This window comes from Alligator mississippiensis, chromosome 1, assembly GCF_030867095.1.
Source record: "Alligator mississippiensis isolate rAllMis1 chromosome 1, rAllMis1, whole genome shotgun sequence".
Lineage (NCBI taxonomy): Eukaryota > Metazoa > Chordata > Crocodylia > Alligatoridae > Alligator > Alligator mississippiensis.
In genome coordinates this window covers 328,326,711-328,343,756 of record NC_081824.1, presented here as the reverse complement: position 1 = coordinate 328,343,756, position 17,046 = coordinate 328,326,711, and the positions used below count along the sequence as shown (strand labels likewise).

General features: G+C 41.6%; 1 protein-coding gene across 2 annotated transcripts in view; it reads right to left on the bottom strand.

Annotated features, from left to right (window-relative positions):
- Nucleotides 1-2,358: 2,358 nt before the first annotated feature.
- The window catches only part of GPR143 (G protein-coupled receptor 143), a 28,486-nt gene continuing 13,798 nt past the window's right edge, over nt 2,359-17,046 (bottom strand). The window contains exons 7-9 of one of the 2 annotated variants that reach the window (XM_006273490.4): nt 16,398-16,515; nt 14,545-14,797; nt 2,359-3,703 (exon numbers count right to left, since the gene is read on the bottom strand). In XM_006273490.4, the coding sequence (XP_006273552.1) occupies nt 3,624-3,703; nt 14,545-14,797; nt 16,398-16,515 (451 nt within the window). In that variant the 3' untranslated portion in view covers nt 2,359-3,623. Of the gene's footprint in view, nt 3,704-14,110; nt 14,798-16,397; nt 16,516-17,046 lie in introns of those variants that run through there. The other variant, XM_019495141.2, reaches the window with a different exon arrangement.

Genomic DNA, 17,046 nt, shown 5'->3' with positions numbered 1-17,046 from the left:
TGGTGGCACTACTAAAATAATTAGCTTTGGAGATTGAATTTACTAAAACCAAAGACAAATGTTTTTCCTCAAAAGTGAGGCAGAATTTGCTATCTGCCAGCATCACTCCCTAGTAAACAGCAATTTGAGAAAACAGCATGGTTGGGAAATCTCTAGGGAGATTTTCAAAGACTGCATAGACAGAGCTAGATAAAAATAGCTCTTCAGCAGTGACCCCTACAATAATAACCACTTGGTTAAATAATCAAAAGAGCTTCATATTTTTAGTAAAAAAAAAAAAATTCACTATCCATTTGTTGTGGATGGATTCCTGGACTCTATGAAGTTGGTAGTGAAAGTGGAAAATTCAATGCAATGGTGTCAGTCCTGTTTCAAGCCTTGGACAATTGATTATTTCACCAAGCCTCAGTTTCTAAATGGAATCTTGTTTCAGAAGAAAGAAACTTAAGATATTGTCCAATCAGCCCAGATCCTAACACATCCCCATTCCAGCAAATCCAAGAACTACAGGCACAGATGGAAGCTTCTTTTACTCCTACCTAATACAAAGATCACACAGAAACATCCCTTTTTAGTAGGGGCGTGTGAAGCAGGCTGTATTTGATTCAGATTCAGCCTGATTTGGGGGACAGAGATTTAATTTGTTGATTTGGATCGTTGTCCCAATTCGATTTGGGCAAATCTAAATCTGAAGATTCAATTCTGATTTGGAGAATCAGTGATTCGGCCATAGATACAGGTTTATATGTTTTTTCTACATACCTTGAGGTACCAGGCGTGGCTCGTGAACACTGCGACAGTGGGGCAGATGGAGCGTCCCACAGGAGCATAGCGGGGCTCCCCATGTGCTCGGCAACAGAACAGGAAGTGGACCAGAAGTACTTCTGGTCCACCTCTGGGTCCAATGCCGAGTACGCAGGGCTCCCTCCTGCGCCCCCCCCGGTTTGGTGATCAGCCACGGGGGGACCCTGGGTGCTCCCCCAGACCCAGGAGACACCAGTTGCCAAGCCACAGGGTGGGGGGGTCCCCTGCATGCTCTGCGGAAGACCCAGAAATAGACTGGAAGTGCTTCTGGGCCACTTCCAAGTCTGCTGCCGAGCACATTGCCCCCCCCCCTTGCCCCCCCTATGCTCCCGTGAGATAGTCCATCTGCCCCACCATCTCAGCATTCATGAGCTACCTGGTACCTTTAGGTATGTAGAAAAAACATATAAAGCTGTGCCTATGTCCAAAGCATCAAATCTCTCTGAATCAAATCGGAAGCTTCCAATTCAATTTGGAGAGATGAATAGGTCTTCTGATTTGATTCAGATTTGGAGATTTGGCTGCCGAATCAAGTCAGCAACCAAAGCTTCACACAGTCCTACTTTTTAGCCCACAGCTATGTCTTGCATCTGAAATATGAGATCGAACCAGGCTAATTCCAGAGAGTTTAGGGGTTGGTTCTGTCTGCCTGGAAAAAAAAAAAGCTTTGCTCCATCAGGGAGTCCTGTAAAATCTATCAGAAGGCAAGGTAACCTGCTTCTCAGACAAGTGTCAAACTATCCTAAACAAAATGACAGGGGAAACAGAAGTCACCTCTCCAAACAAAAGATGTTTAGGCCTTTCTTCTCCATCTTCCAAGCTAGAAAAAAGATTATGAGAAAGTCTAGCCCATCTCAGACCTCAGAACACTGCTTTGGATAGTGCAGGTTCTCTAGTCAACCTACTAACATTGGTAGAGCTGACTAACGATTATTTGCACAGTGCATGCAACCCCTATTGCCCCCAGCGTCTTTAGTTCATCAATGTAAATCACCACTATCAGCACAAAATGTACCTTTCCAAACCATAAGTCTTGACATCCATTCTATCACATACATGGCCTTTGGTAGGAAGGCACTCCAAGCACTGACCATAAAATAAATAATTACTGATTTTAGGAATGAAGAAACATGTGGTCTTCTGTCTTATCTCACCTAATACACCAGTCTTCTTTCTCCTTCTTTCTACCTCTTTCTTGGTAGTATGTCTTGGGCTGTGACCCAGAATGAACAGCTTACTCGATTTATTTTCAGGGACTTTCCTTTCCCCTAGTTTACCCCTTCTGAGAAAAGTTTTTGGTGTAGTTTTGCAAATGGCCTATTCACAGGCCTTGTATAAGAATAACACTAGTGTTGGTTAGATGGTTCTGAAAAGAGCGAGGGGTTTGGTTGAAAAAATGTCTATGCCTGAAAATAATTTAAAGCAGAAAAAAATAGCCTGAAAGCTTCATGAATAGTATTCTCTCTGTCTCTCATTAGTTTGTTAGCAAAACTTTGATTGAAACATCTAAAAGAATAAAATGGTTATGAAAATCTTTTACAAACCAAGAAAAAATTCATTTTAATAATGATTTTTTATTAAAAAACATTTAAATCTGGGAGGACAATCACAATTGAAGTATAAAACCAAAACACATTAGCCTACAGTTCATTTATCTTTATGAAGTACAAGCCTAGAGTGGACATTAAAGGAAAAGTGTGTGTGTGTACACACATGCACATCTGTGTATAGCTGTGTATAATAGTCTAAAGTAAAGCTGTTAAACATATGACCCACAGGCTGGAGCTGGCCCATGTAGCTGGGTCAGCTAGCCTGTAGGACTTCTCATAAGAAGAATCACCAGTCTTCATGGGCTGGATTTGGCCCCTGGGGTTCACTGTCACAGCTGCCAGAATCTCTTCAGCAATGATGTTAATCCCATTGTTTCAGTACAGTTCCAAAACCCAGGGAGTTAACATTACTCACCTCCCCTAGCCACTCACCAGCTACCAAAGAGGCTCTGCCATGATTTTTAGTGTCCCCTGCTGACTAAGGTTGGTAGCAGGAGATAAGGGGGAACAAGCACTAGCAGTATTTATTCCTTGGGTTCCAGAGGTGTGCAGAAAAAGTATCTCTGGCAGCTGTGGAGATTAATACTGTCACCACTGCTCACAGGTTGTTCAACCTGCAGATAGCCCCTCAGTACAGATCTGGTCTGTGGAGCCCAGTGAGTTTTACACCCCAGCTCTAAAGCCACTAAACAGAATGAAAGTCCCACTGCTTAATATACAAGGCCAGACCCTCAATTACTGTAGACTAAAGATCCACTGACTGATAGTCTAGCCTATGGCAGATTAACAAACTGAAATAAAGCAAAGCTAGGCCAATAAAAGTCTGGTATTATTCACTGACTAGTAATGCACAATTTTCAAATCCAAATAGATTTGGTTTCTTCCATTAAAAACATACCTAATATATAAAACCAATACCTTCCAAAGTTTTCCATGAAAAATGAGAGATACCCAACCCAAATAGCCAATGGTATGATAGTATTCCTATGACATGTAGAAGACCTAAGTTCAAGTTCGTGCTCTGCCACTTTCCCACCTCTTAGTAGAGGGGCCTAAACTTGCCTATTCTGAGATGTCGCTCTTGCATTCTCTTCTGTTGGAACTGCTCCATCTTGTGTAAATACATATAGAGTCATAGATTCAAATTGGGATTTGAATGTAAGAGTGGGAAGATACATGCATCATAAAGGAGGGAAAACTAGGGGGCAAAGCCTTGAGAATGTTGTCACGTCTCCAGCTCACCAATTTATACCTTTCCCAGTTTTCCAGTTATTCAACATCAGCATCATTACCATCTAAGTCATGTAGCTCACTTGAGATGTGGATTTCAACTGTGCTATCATCAGAACCTAGCAAACAAAAGAGAAAGGACTCTGTTACATTTATAGATATAGGTAGATGGAAATTGTTTGATTTTGATTCAGTCATTTAAATAATTTGTCAGACTAGACAGTAGATCTATATGAGGAAGGAATCCTTGCACACAGTGTTTCAAAAGCTAGAGCTTTTTGGCCAGATTTATGCATTCAGTGTGTGTGGGGACCAGGAATTGTTAAGAGCTACCCTGCTTCTTGTTGTCGTCAGTCTGATTACATTCCTAGTGAATGGCTGATTGCAAGATGGCAGTAGGGGAGCTTGGTTGTTAAATATAAAGTACTTAATGTAGTTTAGGAGCCTCAGCAAATAATTTCTGGTGCCTTGAACAAGGCTGTGTGTTAAAGGAAGAAGAATGCAGATTGCCCTATCACATGTGAGCACATGACTGGGAGGTGGGGTGGGCAGAGTCCATGATATTTTCACAGGAAATGTAGAACTTCATTGAAAACTGTAGCCTGAAGGGGAATAGCAAGTTTTGCAAAAGAAAGCTCACACTAGAGATGCACTAGATGAAGTCAAAGGGCAGCTGGTTGCTGTTACATTCTTCTAGCCAAAGTAAGGGTCTGTCAGAGTTTTAGTATTGTTATTAGATCTAGTTCTTTTAGTGAGAGAGAATGACTGGGCAAGAAGACTACATCCACTGAAGCCATTACAGAATCCAATCCTTATGTTTCATAAACAAAACAACTGCCCAGTCAAGGCTAAATGGTCTTAAATGCTATCTTTTAAAAAAAAGGAGGGGAGGAAGGAGTTTCTTGTACACATTTTCCTAGTTTCTCAGAAATATTTTGGCCATGTTGCAAAGGGGTGGGAGGGGCGGAGATACAGGACATTACAGCATTTCACAGCTCAAGATGATCACATGGTTGTACTACAATCTAGTGAATATTCCAACTGAGCAATCTTAAATATGTCTTTTTGTGGCTTAGAATTATTCTTCTGCATACCTTTATTGTCATCTGCACCTGGAGGTTGTCTAAAACATAACATGTGTTCCACATCGTAACAAGTGGGCCATCCCAGGGCCAGTCCAAATGTTGGCCACCCATTTGTCTAGAGCAGGTGGGTGGACCACCTCGCCTGGCATACCTTTAATGTAACTTAAGTTGCTCCCAGGTAGGATCTCCAGCTGAGCAATGTGTTGTTGCTTCAGCCCCCTGCAGCAACTGCCAGCTCTGCTCTTGGGGCCTGGCCTTATACCCAGGCTCCCAGCCTTTCCACCAATCAAGTGGACTCCTGACCACCATGTGACTGCCTGATTGGGTCTGCTCCCACCTTCAGGCTGCTTGCTGCTTGCTGCCTGCTCAGACCCCTTAAAATGGCAGGCACAACCTGTGCTCTGCCACACACATCTATAAGTTAGGCATTGTGAGTATCAATTTCACCCTTATGGAAATCACAGTTTCAGAAATTATTTATTTTGTAGTAAGGGGGTCAGAGTTCATAGGATCATAGGAAAGTACAGACGGAAGGAACCTAATGAGGTAATCTAGTCCAGCCACCTGATCAAGACAGGATCGCCCCTTACTAAACCATCTCAGCATGCTTAACCTACTGTTGAAAACTTCCAAGGATGGTGATTCCTCAGTCTCTCTAAGTAGCCCATCCCAATGTTCACCACTCTCATAATCAGCAAGTTCCTTCTAATCTCCATCCTAAACTTCCCCTGCTGAAACTTGAGTCCATTGCTCCTAGTCCTGTCCCATACCATCATGGAGAAAATCCTATCTCTATCCTCTATGTAACTGACCTTCAGGTATTTGAAGACTGTTATCAAATCTCCCCTCATTCTTCTCTTCTTCAGCCTAAATAACCCTTTCAGTCTTTCCTCATAAGTCTTGCCCTCAAGGCCCCTAATCATTTTTGTTGCTCGGTACTGGACGGTTTCCAAAGCACCCATACCCTTCTATTCCCATTCTAAAAAAATCTGTTTCCTCACTCTAAACAAATGACTTCCCTTCCAAGAAATAAAGTTCTCCTCTTTAAATATTTTTTTCATGCTTGGCATTTTTACTTCAGCCTGCAGCTCTGAGACCTCTTTAGAGCTCATACTCCATTCCATTAATCCAGTGGTTCTCAACATTGTTAGACTCAAGGTATTCTTTGGAAAATTCCTTCTCTTATCTTTGACTTGATTCTTGACTACAGAAAAATAATAGAGCAATTCTTATATTGTGAAGACCTCAGTAGAATGACAACAGGTTAAAATGTTTTTGATACTGTGGATTCTTATTCATTTTGACATCCCCAATTTTATCTTGTGAATCATGTGTAGCTGCTCTTGTGCCTAATATTATGCAGCACCACTAAAAAGATCACATGGCAGTCAAGGGTGCCACAGCGCTCAGGTTGAGAATTGGCATCTTAATCCAAAGAACTTTACAAAGGTGTTAATTTTCCATAGTTAAATGTTGTTCCTGTTTCCAGCATAATTTACATCAGGGGTCGGCAACGTTTTCAGGCAGAATGCCAGAAACACCCACAACTTTGACTTGTAAGATATTGGCATGCCAGGGACAGATGGCAAAGGGGCCACGAGGGGCCTAATTTTTGTTGTGGCAAAGCAGCCCTGGCCCCTTCCCCACTGCCTGCCCTGAGGCGCATATGCACCTGCCATCAGTGACAAGCCAGAGTGAAGCTCTGCGGACCAGTGCAGCCACTTGCATCATCCCAGCTGCCTGCCATACCCAGTTCAGGCTCTAGGAAGGCCTCTGCTGCCTGCCATGGAACCCGGACAGCTTTCAGCAGGTTGCAGGGCTGCTGCAGGCAGTTGCACTAGGGTCTGGAGAGCCCTGGCCTGGCTTGTTGCTGGCAGCAGGTGCACGGTGCACACACACCTCGAGGTGGACAGTGTGGAAAGAGCCAGGGTTTCACTGCCACAACAAGGATCAGGCCCCTCATGGCTCTCCCATCATCCAGCCTGAAATGTGAGTGCCAAGCAAAATGCTTCTGCACGTCACACTCTGGCAAACATGCCATGGGTTGCCTACCCATTTTACATCTTCTAAAAATGTCCTACTACAGCATTGCAGGATATTAGGCATCAATCCAGTGGCACTTAAATTCAATATAGCATCTTCACTTCTCATTCTAACTACATTCTTCTTATATCTCTATAGAATGGCAGTTGGACCTGGTCTTGCTGGAGGCAGGGCCACATTAAAACAGTCAAATCACAAGCTGGCTATACATGCATAAAAAAGAAAATACCTCCAAGAAAGTGTTATGATCGCATAATCACTTTAATTAATGCCTAAATAACTTTGTTTCTTTGTATTAGCCTCCTGCTGCCACTGCACTTGTCTCTGTGGCAGCACAAGGAGATCACCTATGGCCAGGTCCCCTCTCCACTGAACACTGCTGAAGCCTCAGGTCTGTGGGCTGGATTCAAATATTTTGCAGGCTGGATCTGACCTGCAGAACAGTGGTAAATTGCTAATCCCTGCATAAGCCCACATGAAGTTCAGGACACATCATGAATTAAGAAGACCCAACAAATTAGTTTTGTTTCATTGTCTATTGACCTGCTCCCAAAGGTTAAGTACAGAATAAACAACTTCCTCCCTAAAACACATACCTGAATATCTCCAAAAAGTTCAAATCAGGACCTAGATCTTTGTTTTTTAGCCTGTGTCCATTGCTACCTTTAAGGGATAAATGTTTTCATGTTAATTGGAAACTTGCTTTTCTGGTTCTTACTGGGTTTCCATTACTTTTTATTTTTTTCTACCAAGTTTCAAATGGCCCTGTCCCAGTGTGTTTTGGTGATGTCATACATTCCATCTGCCTTTGAACCTGCAAATGATGCTCTCAGATGTGAAATATCTTCTAAGGGGCTTTGTTTGAACAGCAAAAGAAAAATGCCCTAACTTTTGTTGTGCCCTTCTTACAGTTGATCTTCTGTGTCAGCTTATAAAACAACATCTCATTATTATAGCATATCTAAGCACGCAGGGGGCATGGCCGGGATTTAGGTTAGAAAAACATTCTAAACCATGGGGTTGCTGTGAGTCTTGAGGTTGTCACAGTGTTTATCTTTCTAGTTAGGAGACTCTGATCTTCCCAGGAGTCTTTCCAGCCTCTGCAGTTGCCAGCATGTTAGGAATTTGGGGGAGGTCAGGGAGACAACCAATTTAAGGTAGTTTCACAGCAAAGAATATTTTGGTTTGTTTTTGGTTTCAGTCAGTGAATTTTCACAATCCTGAGAGCTTCTTCAGGAGAAGTCTTTGAAAATGTGAAACCATACACTGTCCCATGCACGCAACTCTCCCTGGTTGTTTACACAGAAATGTTTGGGATCCGTATCAGGGTTAGGCCAATCCCCATATTTGGGGTCAGGAAATAATTTTGCTGCATGGCCAGGTTGATATGGACTGTAGGGGCCTTTGCCTTCCTCTGTAGGAGAAGGTCATAGCCCTCTACCAGGGATCTCCTGAGAATATATGACAACCTTTTAGACAGATAACCTGTGGCAGGTTAGGGTGTTATGTCTTGTGTTGTGTCAGGGTTGATGGTAGCTTTACTAAGAGGTTAGATTATGGATTAGTGTAGCATGATTTGGATAGAGGTGATCCTGCCTTAGACTGGGGATTGGGCTAGATGATCTGAGGAGGTCCCTTCCAGTCCTATTCTCTGTGATTCTATGATCCAGTGAGGAAGGAGGGGGCACCACTCTTGGGTTGGGGGGAAGGGGGAACATTAATAAGGAGGCAAAAAGAGAACCATATGTATTGATGGCTTTGACAGATTCCAATATTTTGTTTTTAGCAAGGTCAGTACTTCCCTATCAATCTATACCAGTGGTTCTCAGCCTTTTTGGACTCAAAGCAACTCTTATTTTGGCTTTTATGAATCGAGTTTCACCCCATTTAAAAAACTGATGTATATATTATAGTGCTTTCCTCCTTGCAGAGGGGCTGAGCAGTAGGGATGATGGATCATCTAGGCAGAGATAAGCCTGAGTCTGCACTTATCTCCTTACACCTTGCATCACCCTTCAATGGTACATCACCTTGTGTCACCTTGCCACAGCACCTTGGTTGAGAATGACTGGTCTATAACACACACACACATACACTTGTGAAGGAGCATGTGAGACTCAATCACTATCTGAATTAATCTAGCCATTCTCCGAATCAGGTTGTCTAGCTTGTGTCCTTCACATTCCTGTCTGTTATTGTTGTACATTTGAGCTTGATAAATGTACAACAAATGTACCAAGGTCAACAGAATCTTCGAAAGTGAACTACCTTTTCTTCCTATGCCTTATTACACTTTCAGAACCATAAGTTACATAGCAAAAAAGAGTCCATCATAGACCAAAATCATGATTTCAGGTTCCAAGTAATGTTTCTTTTTCAGTGTATATCAGGGGTGGGCAAAATGTGGCCCAGGGGCCAGATGTGGTCCACCAGCCCATTCTATCTGGCCTGCGGGGCCCCTAAAAAAATTAAGAAAATTAATATTTATCTGCCCCTGGCTGCCTGTCATGTGGCCCTAGATGGCTTGCCAAAACTCAGTAAGTGGCCCTCTGCCCAAAATAATTGCTCACCCCTGGTGTATATGGTTTGGGAGACCAGAAGAATACTTAATTAGAGATATACAGAGCCTTAGGCTTTTGGCTAATAAGGGGACCTCATAAATATGTAGCTTAGGTATGCAAAAAGTCTCTTTCCTTAACTAGGTTATTATTTTACTGGTGCTTGTATTTCATCTCTCCAATTAGCATGAATATTTGGCCAAATAAAATACTAATTAGATGTCTGAGACTGGCAGATTGAAATCCAGTCCCCTGCCTCGCTGTATAACCGCTTTACAGGAATGGAATAAGACAGATACATTCATGCAAGTCTATGAGACCTCATCTCGTTGTAACAAGTGCTGAGAAGACACTGTTTTCTTCACAGTGGGTGCATCTATACTAGGTGCTTACTGAGGAGTAGACTAATTAGCTCCACAGTAAATATCTCAGCATCTACACATGCAGGGCTATTAGGCTGGAGTAAACAAATGAACTCCACAACAGGGTCGTACTATCCTGTGGCAAAGTTTTTACTCCGCAGCACCACACATGTAGACACTGACCTAGCTGGCTGGGCATGAGGGTGCTTCAGTGCAGGGGTTGCCTCCCAGCAAGCATGTTGAGCCATGTCGGAGCAGACCCAGGCTAGCAGGTTGACCCCCAGGTGTCCTGCCAGCCAAGGCTTCTCTGACCCACTTCAACGTGCTGTGGTCCCATAGCACCCGGGAGCAATAAACTCCACCATGATTAGCACCGGAGTTTGTGTCACATTAATATGCACATGTAGATAAAACAGTTTGTATTTTTTTGTTGTGAGACAGCCAAATGTTGGGTCAAGACAAAGAAGTTTATCTTGTTTGCATATGTTCTGTTTAGTGGTTTGATCTCTACTTGTCATCTGACTTTTGGAACATATCATATGCACTTTGGAACTATAACATGTACATGCCACTATGCACACACAACCGTTTTGTAAATAATTCATGGCATTAATGCAATGATTTTATTTTAATGAAGAAATTCGTCTATTTGTTTTTTGGTTTTGTTCAGGATTTTTCACAATGTTTATTCTTTCATCAGCTGTTCATTCAACTGGTCTTTGTTTTGATGTGCCCAAAGTATGATCATGTAAAATGAATAATGCACATGTTCCTAAACATCTTAACTGAGTTGAATATAACTTCACAATTAGTTTGAATGTAGAGATCCTGCTAGATTCCTAATCACTATCTCCCACTTAATTTTTGCCTATGACTCACAAATGTCATGCTGCCTTAGAGCAAATTCAGTGTACTGGCCCATAAACTGTAGAGATAGCCATTCATTGGAATCTAGGCTGCCTGTCCCCAATTTAGAGGCAAAATGTCACATATAGTCCATACATGGAAAAATAATTATGTCTTTTCAGAACTCCTATAATGCAGGTAACTTTAACATAGTTCTGTGATGAGTCCCACAGTCTAACCTCCCAACTTTCTAACATATGCTTTAAAGGTTAACTTTTAATTCCTTCTTAACTACATATTCTTTTCAATAGCTTACAACATCCCTATCTTACTGAAGATTTCCATCACAGGTTACATCTACACTGCAATCCAAAGATGTTATTTCAGCTCATGTGGATATGTTAAAAATACTTAGGTACCAGTATCAGTGTACAGTAGCCCATGGCATAAGAAGTCCACAAATGGTTACAAAGACCTGTCCAGGGATATATATAACATGAATGCCTAGTCCAGGCTGAGCTCCATGATAGCATGGTTATATTCTTTCAGGTACGAAAATAACAAGTTTAAAGCTAGTACAGGCAAGTATTGGAACTGCAGTGCAAGCATGGCCTTTAAAGATGTACTTTTTTTTTTAAACACTTGCAAAAGCCAATGATAAGTTGTACTTAATTATACATGCTTTACATGCAATTAACTGAACAGTTGGTGGTAAGCAAAGAAAAGAAATGTTATGGTTTTCCCACAGTAAAATTAAAGGCTGATATGCTTTCAAATAAGCCGAAACTACAGTAACCCTATTTTCAGCAATGGAGGCAAGCCTCAGATGCATGAACCACACAAACTGGAAAGAGCCAGAATGTTTATTATTGTAATAATAAACATTTATTTATATTTATAAAAATACATATATGTGTGTGTGTGCACACGTGAATGCACATTTGCACATGCTTATTATTTTCCTTTTAGATTAAAAATCACTGTTTTGTCCCAACACGCACTAGATGAAGTTCTTAAGAGAGTTCATCAGAATGAGCCTTGTCAAAGAAACAAATGTTGTCAAAACAGCAAGAGGTTTTCATCAAAGCTTTGGGATTTTTTTCCTTTGTCTTTTATGATAACAGCTCCACAGACTAACAATATGTTAAATCACCGCTCATCTCTCAAGAGCAATTTTGAAAAATAGTTCAGGCTAGATTAGAGCCAGGTATATATGGATGAAGAAAATGCAGTGACCTTCCACAGGGTAACCAGGAAGATAACCATTGCTCTCTGCTCAATGCCTTCCATAGCATTAGCCTCAGAAATGGGATGCTCCCTCAATCCTTGCTGAGTGCAGAGGGCAGGAGGCTATTGAATGATCACAGCCCCCCTTCCATATGTGCTCAGCAACTTGCAATTCCCTGGAGTGGCAGAAGGAATATTGAATTACTCAGCCAGGCTTCTTCTGCGGCCTCTTGCTACAATCTGTCACCTTTCAAACACATCTGTATCACATGGCTATGCCTTTGAAGGTATAATCTGTTTGTTTATCTTACTTTAGTGTTTTGTACCACTGCCTATCACCATAGCATCTCAGCATAGTTATCTGAATAGCTATTTTACCTATCTGTAATAGTCCTTTTTATTATCATGGATACCAAAACAAAAACAGATTTTTTATTTTGTAAGCATGAATGTAAACTGTTCTAGAAGTTGTTATCCTCAGTTTGTGGCATCACAATTAGCTACAGCTTTGCAAACAAGAGATTAGGATTTTTTCTGGAGTTGAAAAAAAATGATTCCTACAAACTAAAGATCTTGCTATGTGCAAAAATCCTTAGGAACAAAAGCAGGAGGAAAAATAATGCAGACGTGCTGAGCATAATTTGAAATGTTTCCTACCAGGCAATAGCAGCTCTTCAAGGATCTGTTCCAACAACTCCAATACTATTTCATTTTCTTTTAACACCTGTTATTGAGCAGCTAAGGAGGCTATTTATTTATTTTAAATAAGAAATCCAATTTTTCTTAGCTCTTGCTGAGTCTGCTACTTTGACCTTCCTAGAACGTTCTTAAACAGGGAGGCTGGTATTCTAAACTTTACTAGGCACACCAGGCTTTCAACCTCATGGAACAGTCTTCTCATGTTTAAACATGGCTGGGTGAGAACTGGTCTATAAAACAATTTGGGCTGTCAGTGGAACTTGGCCAAATGGTATTTGAACAGTTTTGAAAACACTGATTCAGCCATTTGTCTCTAGACTTAAATATGTTTAAAAGAATGGTGATCATTCCATTTCACCTTGTCCATGCCAGCCTGTCAAACCAAAATGTGACCTAGCTGAGCCATAACGATGTTTAAATCATAGATAAGCACCAGTGTTTTTACATGTGGTTGAAATCCTGGTATGGGCTGGGTCATAATTTCTTCTTAATCTTCAACCTGTTTTAACAAGTATTTGAGCACAGGTGTTTATGCACCACAATGCTGACAGCAGTGATTAGGAAAATAGATTGTAGTAACTGTGTTTCTCACAGCCAGTAATCTAGGATATAAAATAGAGCACTCCCCAGAGAAAGGACTGCAGGTTTAATTTCATTGCTGTTAGATGAGACATGGACATCTAATTCATTTAGATGCTTTTGAAATGTTGACCCAGTATCCCTTAATGATTTAAATAGTAGACTTTATTTTACTGGAAAAGCTACTATCCTGTTCATTTCAACCACATTTCGATTAAAAAAGTAAAACATTAAAATAGGTGGGTTAAACAAAGAGTTTGTAAGTAAGGCTCCAAGAGTGGATCCAGGATTTTGCAAAGGGAGGTACAGGAGCAGTGACTAGTGCTAAAGGACTGGTTGTACTCCCTTCTCCTAGACTCCTTCCCTCCCCACCACTGGGGTGGACAGACTGTATCACAGGAGCAGCAGCTGAGGACATTTTCAAGTGCCCAAAGCAGCTAAGAACTCTCCCTTTCCCCCTCTCTAATTAGAGACACATCCCCATCCCTCCTCTTCTCTCCTTCACTTCCCCACATTCCTCTGCCTCTGTTCCTATTGTCACAGGGGTGAGGGGAACTCCTGTTCTACTCCAGCCAGGCTGCATGGGCTCCAGACTCAGCCTAGGACAGTGGAAGTGGAAGTGGCAGTGGGTGGATGGGTTGTCTCTCCCCATGCCTTTCCATAGACTGGCAGGGAACATCCAGAAGGACCTGGCAGGGAGGGGGAATTTGCCTGCCTACTGTCACTGCCACTGTCCCAAGCTGAGCCCAGAAGCTTCCCTTGACCCTGGGACAGCAGAAGTGGCAGGCAGGGGATGAGGAAATGGGAGGGGAGGGATGGGAAGAGGAGAGGAGGGGACATGCCTCTGAGCATGAAGGGGAAGGAAGAGGGGAAATTTTACCTTTTTTGGGGACTTAAAAAAGTCCCTAGCTGCTACTTTTGCTGCATGGTCAAAAAGAGGAGAGAGGCCATGGCACTGCACCCCTTCTGGAACTGCCCCTGTAAGGTGCTATATGCAAACAATGCAATTCTATGTTTGTGTCACACCAATATTTGCTTTAAGGATGCAATCTTGTGTTCCTGAAATGCTAGAGACAGAATTCTGGGTCGACAGCTGTACTCTTCAGCAAACCAGGCAACAGACCACATTTAGAAAAACCCAACACAAACGGCAATCTGTTTATTAAACAAAGGAATCTTCTGCTGTATAGAGAGTTTACAAGAGAGGTTAAAACAAAATGTAGGAAAAGAAATAACTGAAGTTACTAAATAAGCACTGAGCCCCAGAGAAACACTCCTGCTAGCATCAGAAAATGATCAGGAATTTATCAAATAGTTCACCTCCCCTCAGACCTGCTACACAGGGATCAAAAACATTCACTGTAATTTATACCTCTAGAAAATAAATGTCGAGGAAGTGGCCTGGGCCAAGCCCCAGACCAATCAGTGCTATTCTCTGTGCAGTCATTAATCAAAGATGTGGGCAGCGGGGGAGGTAAAATTCAATTCTGCGTATACACGCATTACCAGCCTTGGTAGACAGGAGAGTTCCTGATTAACCTGTCATCACTGCTAAGGTTACCTTCAGACAACATGCTTAAGGCCTCATCAATCTGATGGCTGCTGGCTATTGTTGTCTTCTTTGAGTCACGGAGGCTGTTTTGAAAATTAACAGAGGATCCGATAGGTGAGGGGTAGGCATTTTCACCAACAGTTGATGTGGACAGTGATTCCCAAGGAATTTCTCTTTTCTGCCACTTCAGGTCTAGTTTCCATCCAGTCCAGCCATAGAAAGCTAAGGTGAAGAGAAAGCTTTGCATTGGATTTAGTACCCCCTGGAAGAAAGAAAGAAGAAAATTGCTGTGGGGATTATATCGACACAGGAATTTTAAGTCCAGTAAAATAATGTGTGTGCATTAAGGAACACTCTTCGCACAGTGAACAACTGCTTTCTCACAGCCACCCAACCAACAGCTCAGTTCCTAGACTTGACCTCTTTAATGCTAGGTTAGTGAGAACAGAGTCCTATCATATGATTAGATTTGGTTGTTGGATGAAAAGGAGGGCACCCTTCACAGCATGAGTTTATTCCTCCATAACACTGCTGGCCAGTTTACTCAGTCTGCCACAGGGATGAAAACAATTAATAATGACACTTCACCATTTGGTAGACATAGAAGCTGTGCTTGTGAAGAAGCCCTGGTCACTCTGCCTGGTGTAGGGCTCCCCCTCTGCTGGAGCCCACAGCAGCTGACTGCGGCACACTGCAGGGAGAGCTCCTAACTACTGAACACCACCAAAGGCACAGCTATTGCTGTGTTCAAGGCTCCAAAGGATGGATCTGGCCCATGGGCTGCTGACCCCTGGGTTAGACTATGAGGGGAACTGGTGAATTCTCCACCTCTCAACATCTCAGTCAAGACTGGATGCCTTTCCAAAAGGTAAATTTTTACTAAACACAAGGTATGTTTTAGTCAAGTTAAGTTTATTGGGCTCAACATAGGAGTGACTGGGTTAAATTTAATGGCCTGTAATACACTCCAGAATAAATGTTGGTGCCTTCCAGGCTTGGGAACATGTGGCAAGCAAAGAAGTTATTCATGGCTTGAGGTAAGAGAAAACTGCTACTAATAGATTTTAAGTGATTTCACAGGCTAATAACTGATACTACTTAATTAAAGCACTCTCCCAAATAGCCCTTCTCCCCCAATGAAAATTATTTCATTAGTTCAAAAAGAAAAACAAAGAATTAGGTTTCCCTGAGAGGTTCTGCAAATATTTAAGGTCTTCCAAAATAAGCTATCCTGAAAAGGGAATGCGCATCATTATAACTGGGAAATTCCTTTCTGAAGAACATACTTCAAAGGGGGGAAAGGAGGAATCATAGTACAACAATGATGCAAAACCCAGCAGTATTGTTCTTACTATCTTTATGATCATTGCTGCAATATTACCATATATTTGCATTTGAGTATTTTTTTGCCTGTATACGCATAACAGCTATTTTCTACTTAGTAGACTTACAGAGTGGAGAGTCTAAGTAGGTTTACAGAGCAAAGTATAACTTTATTTATAAATATAGAGAGAGATAAGCATCTAAATTTTTGAACTGCATTCACTGGTGACTGGTTGAAACTCTGTAGCCTGTATTATACCGGAGGTCACACTGCATTATTATAAATCAGCAGGGTGCGCTCTGGCCATAAAATTCTATGAATCACCTTGATTTCACTGAGGAAACACAGTGTGAGATTGTTTTTTGGTACACAAAGTTTCATATAAAGAACAGTTCCTCTGATTTTGAAAATGTACTCTCTTGCTCTCTGTTTCTCTCCATTTGTATGGTGGGGAGGATTATATTTCCAAAGCCATAAAACATTATATTGATGCTCCTTCCTATCCTATAAAAACTAATATAAATCATAGTTGACCTACCATTATAATCCATGTGATCAGTGCAGCATTTCTAACATTTTTCAAGTGGCTTCCATTGATATCTGGCTGCATTTCAAGGTAGAACAAAAGGATCTCATTGATGATATTTGATGACCAGCTGTTCAGGATAAACAGGACAAGACAGGCTTTTTTTTTAATTCATGATTGTTTCTTTTTAAAAGCATAATTGCGGTGATAGTTGGCAGGGAGACAGATAAGGTTGAGGTTTTTAATGCTAAATCTTGTAGCAGGTCTGAGAGAATATGATTAAAAGACAAAGACCATTCTTTAAACCACACTGAGTCAAAGGAACCAACGTAAGTGATGAAAATTAAATCCTATCACCTAAATACAGCTGCAGTGTCCAAAGATAAAGAAACTAAATGAATATAACATTGCTGAGCATCACCCCACTACCGCTACCAAAAAACAAAGCAGCAATATTAAAATGGACTTTCAAAGTAACACTGAAACAGGATTGCAGCTGACTGAAAATGCCTGAATGCACCAACAAGGAATAAAAGCAATATCTGGGTAAATTAGGATGATGCACAACCAAGCATCATCAAGGTAAATGAATGAATACTTCTCCAGCATTGGTAAGAGCTTCCGCTCAGAAAGCCCACATTTTGATCCTAGTGAACTGTCT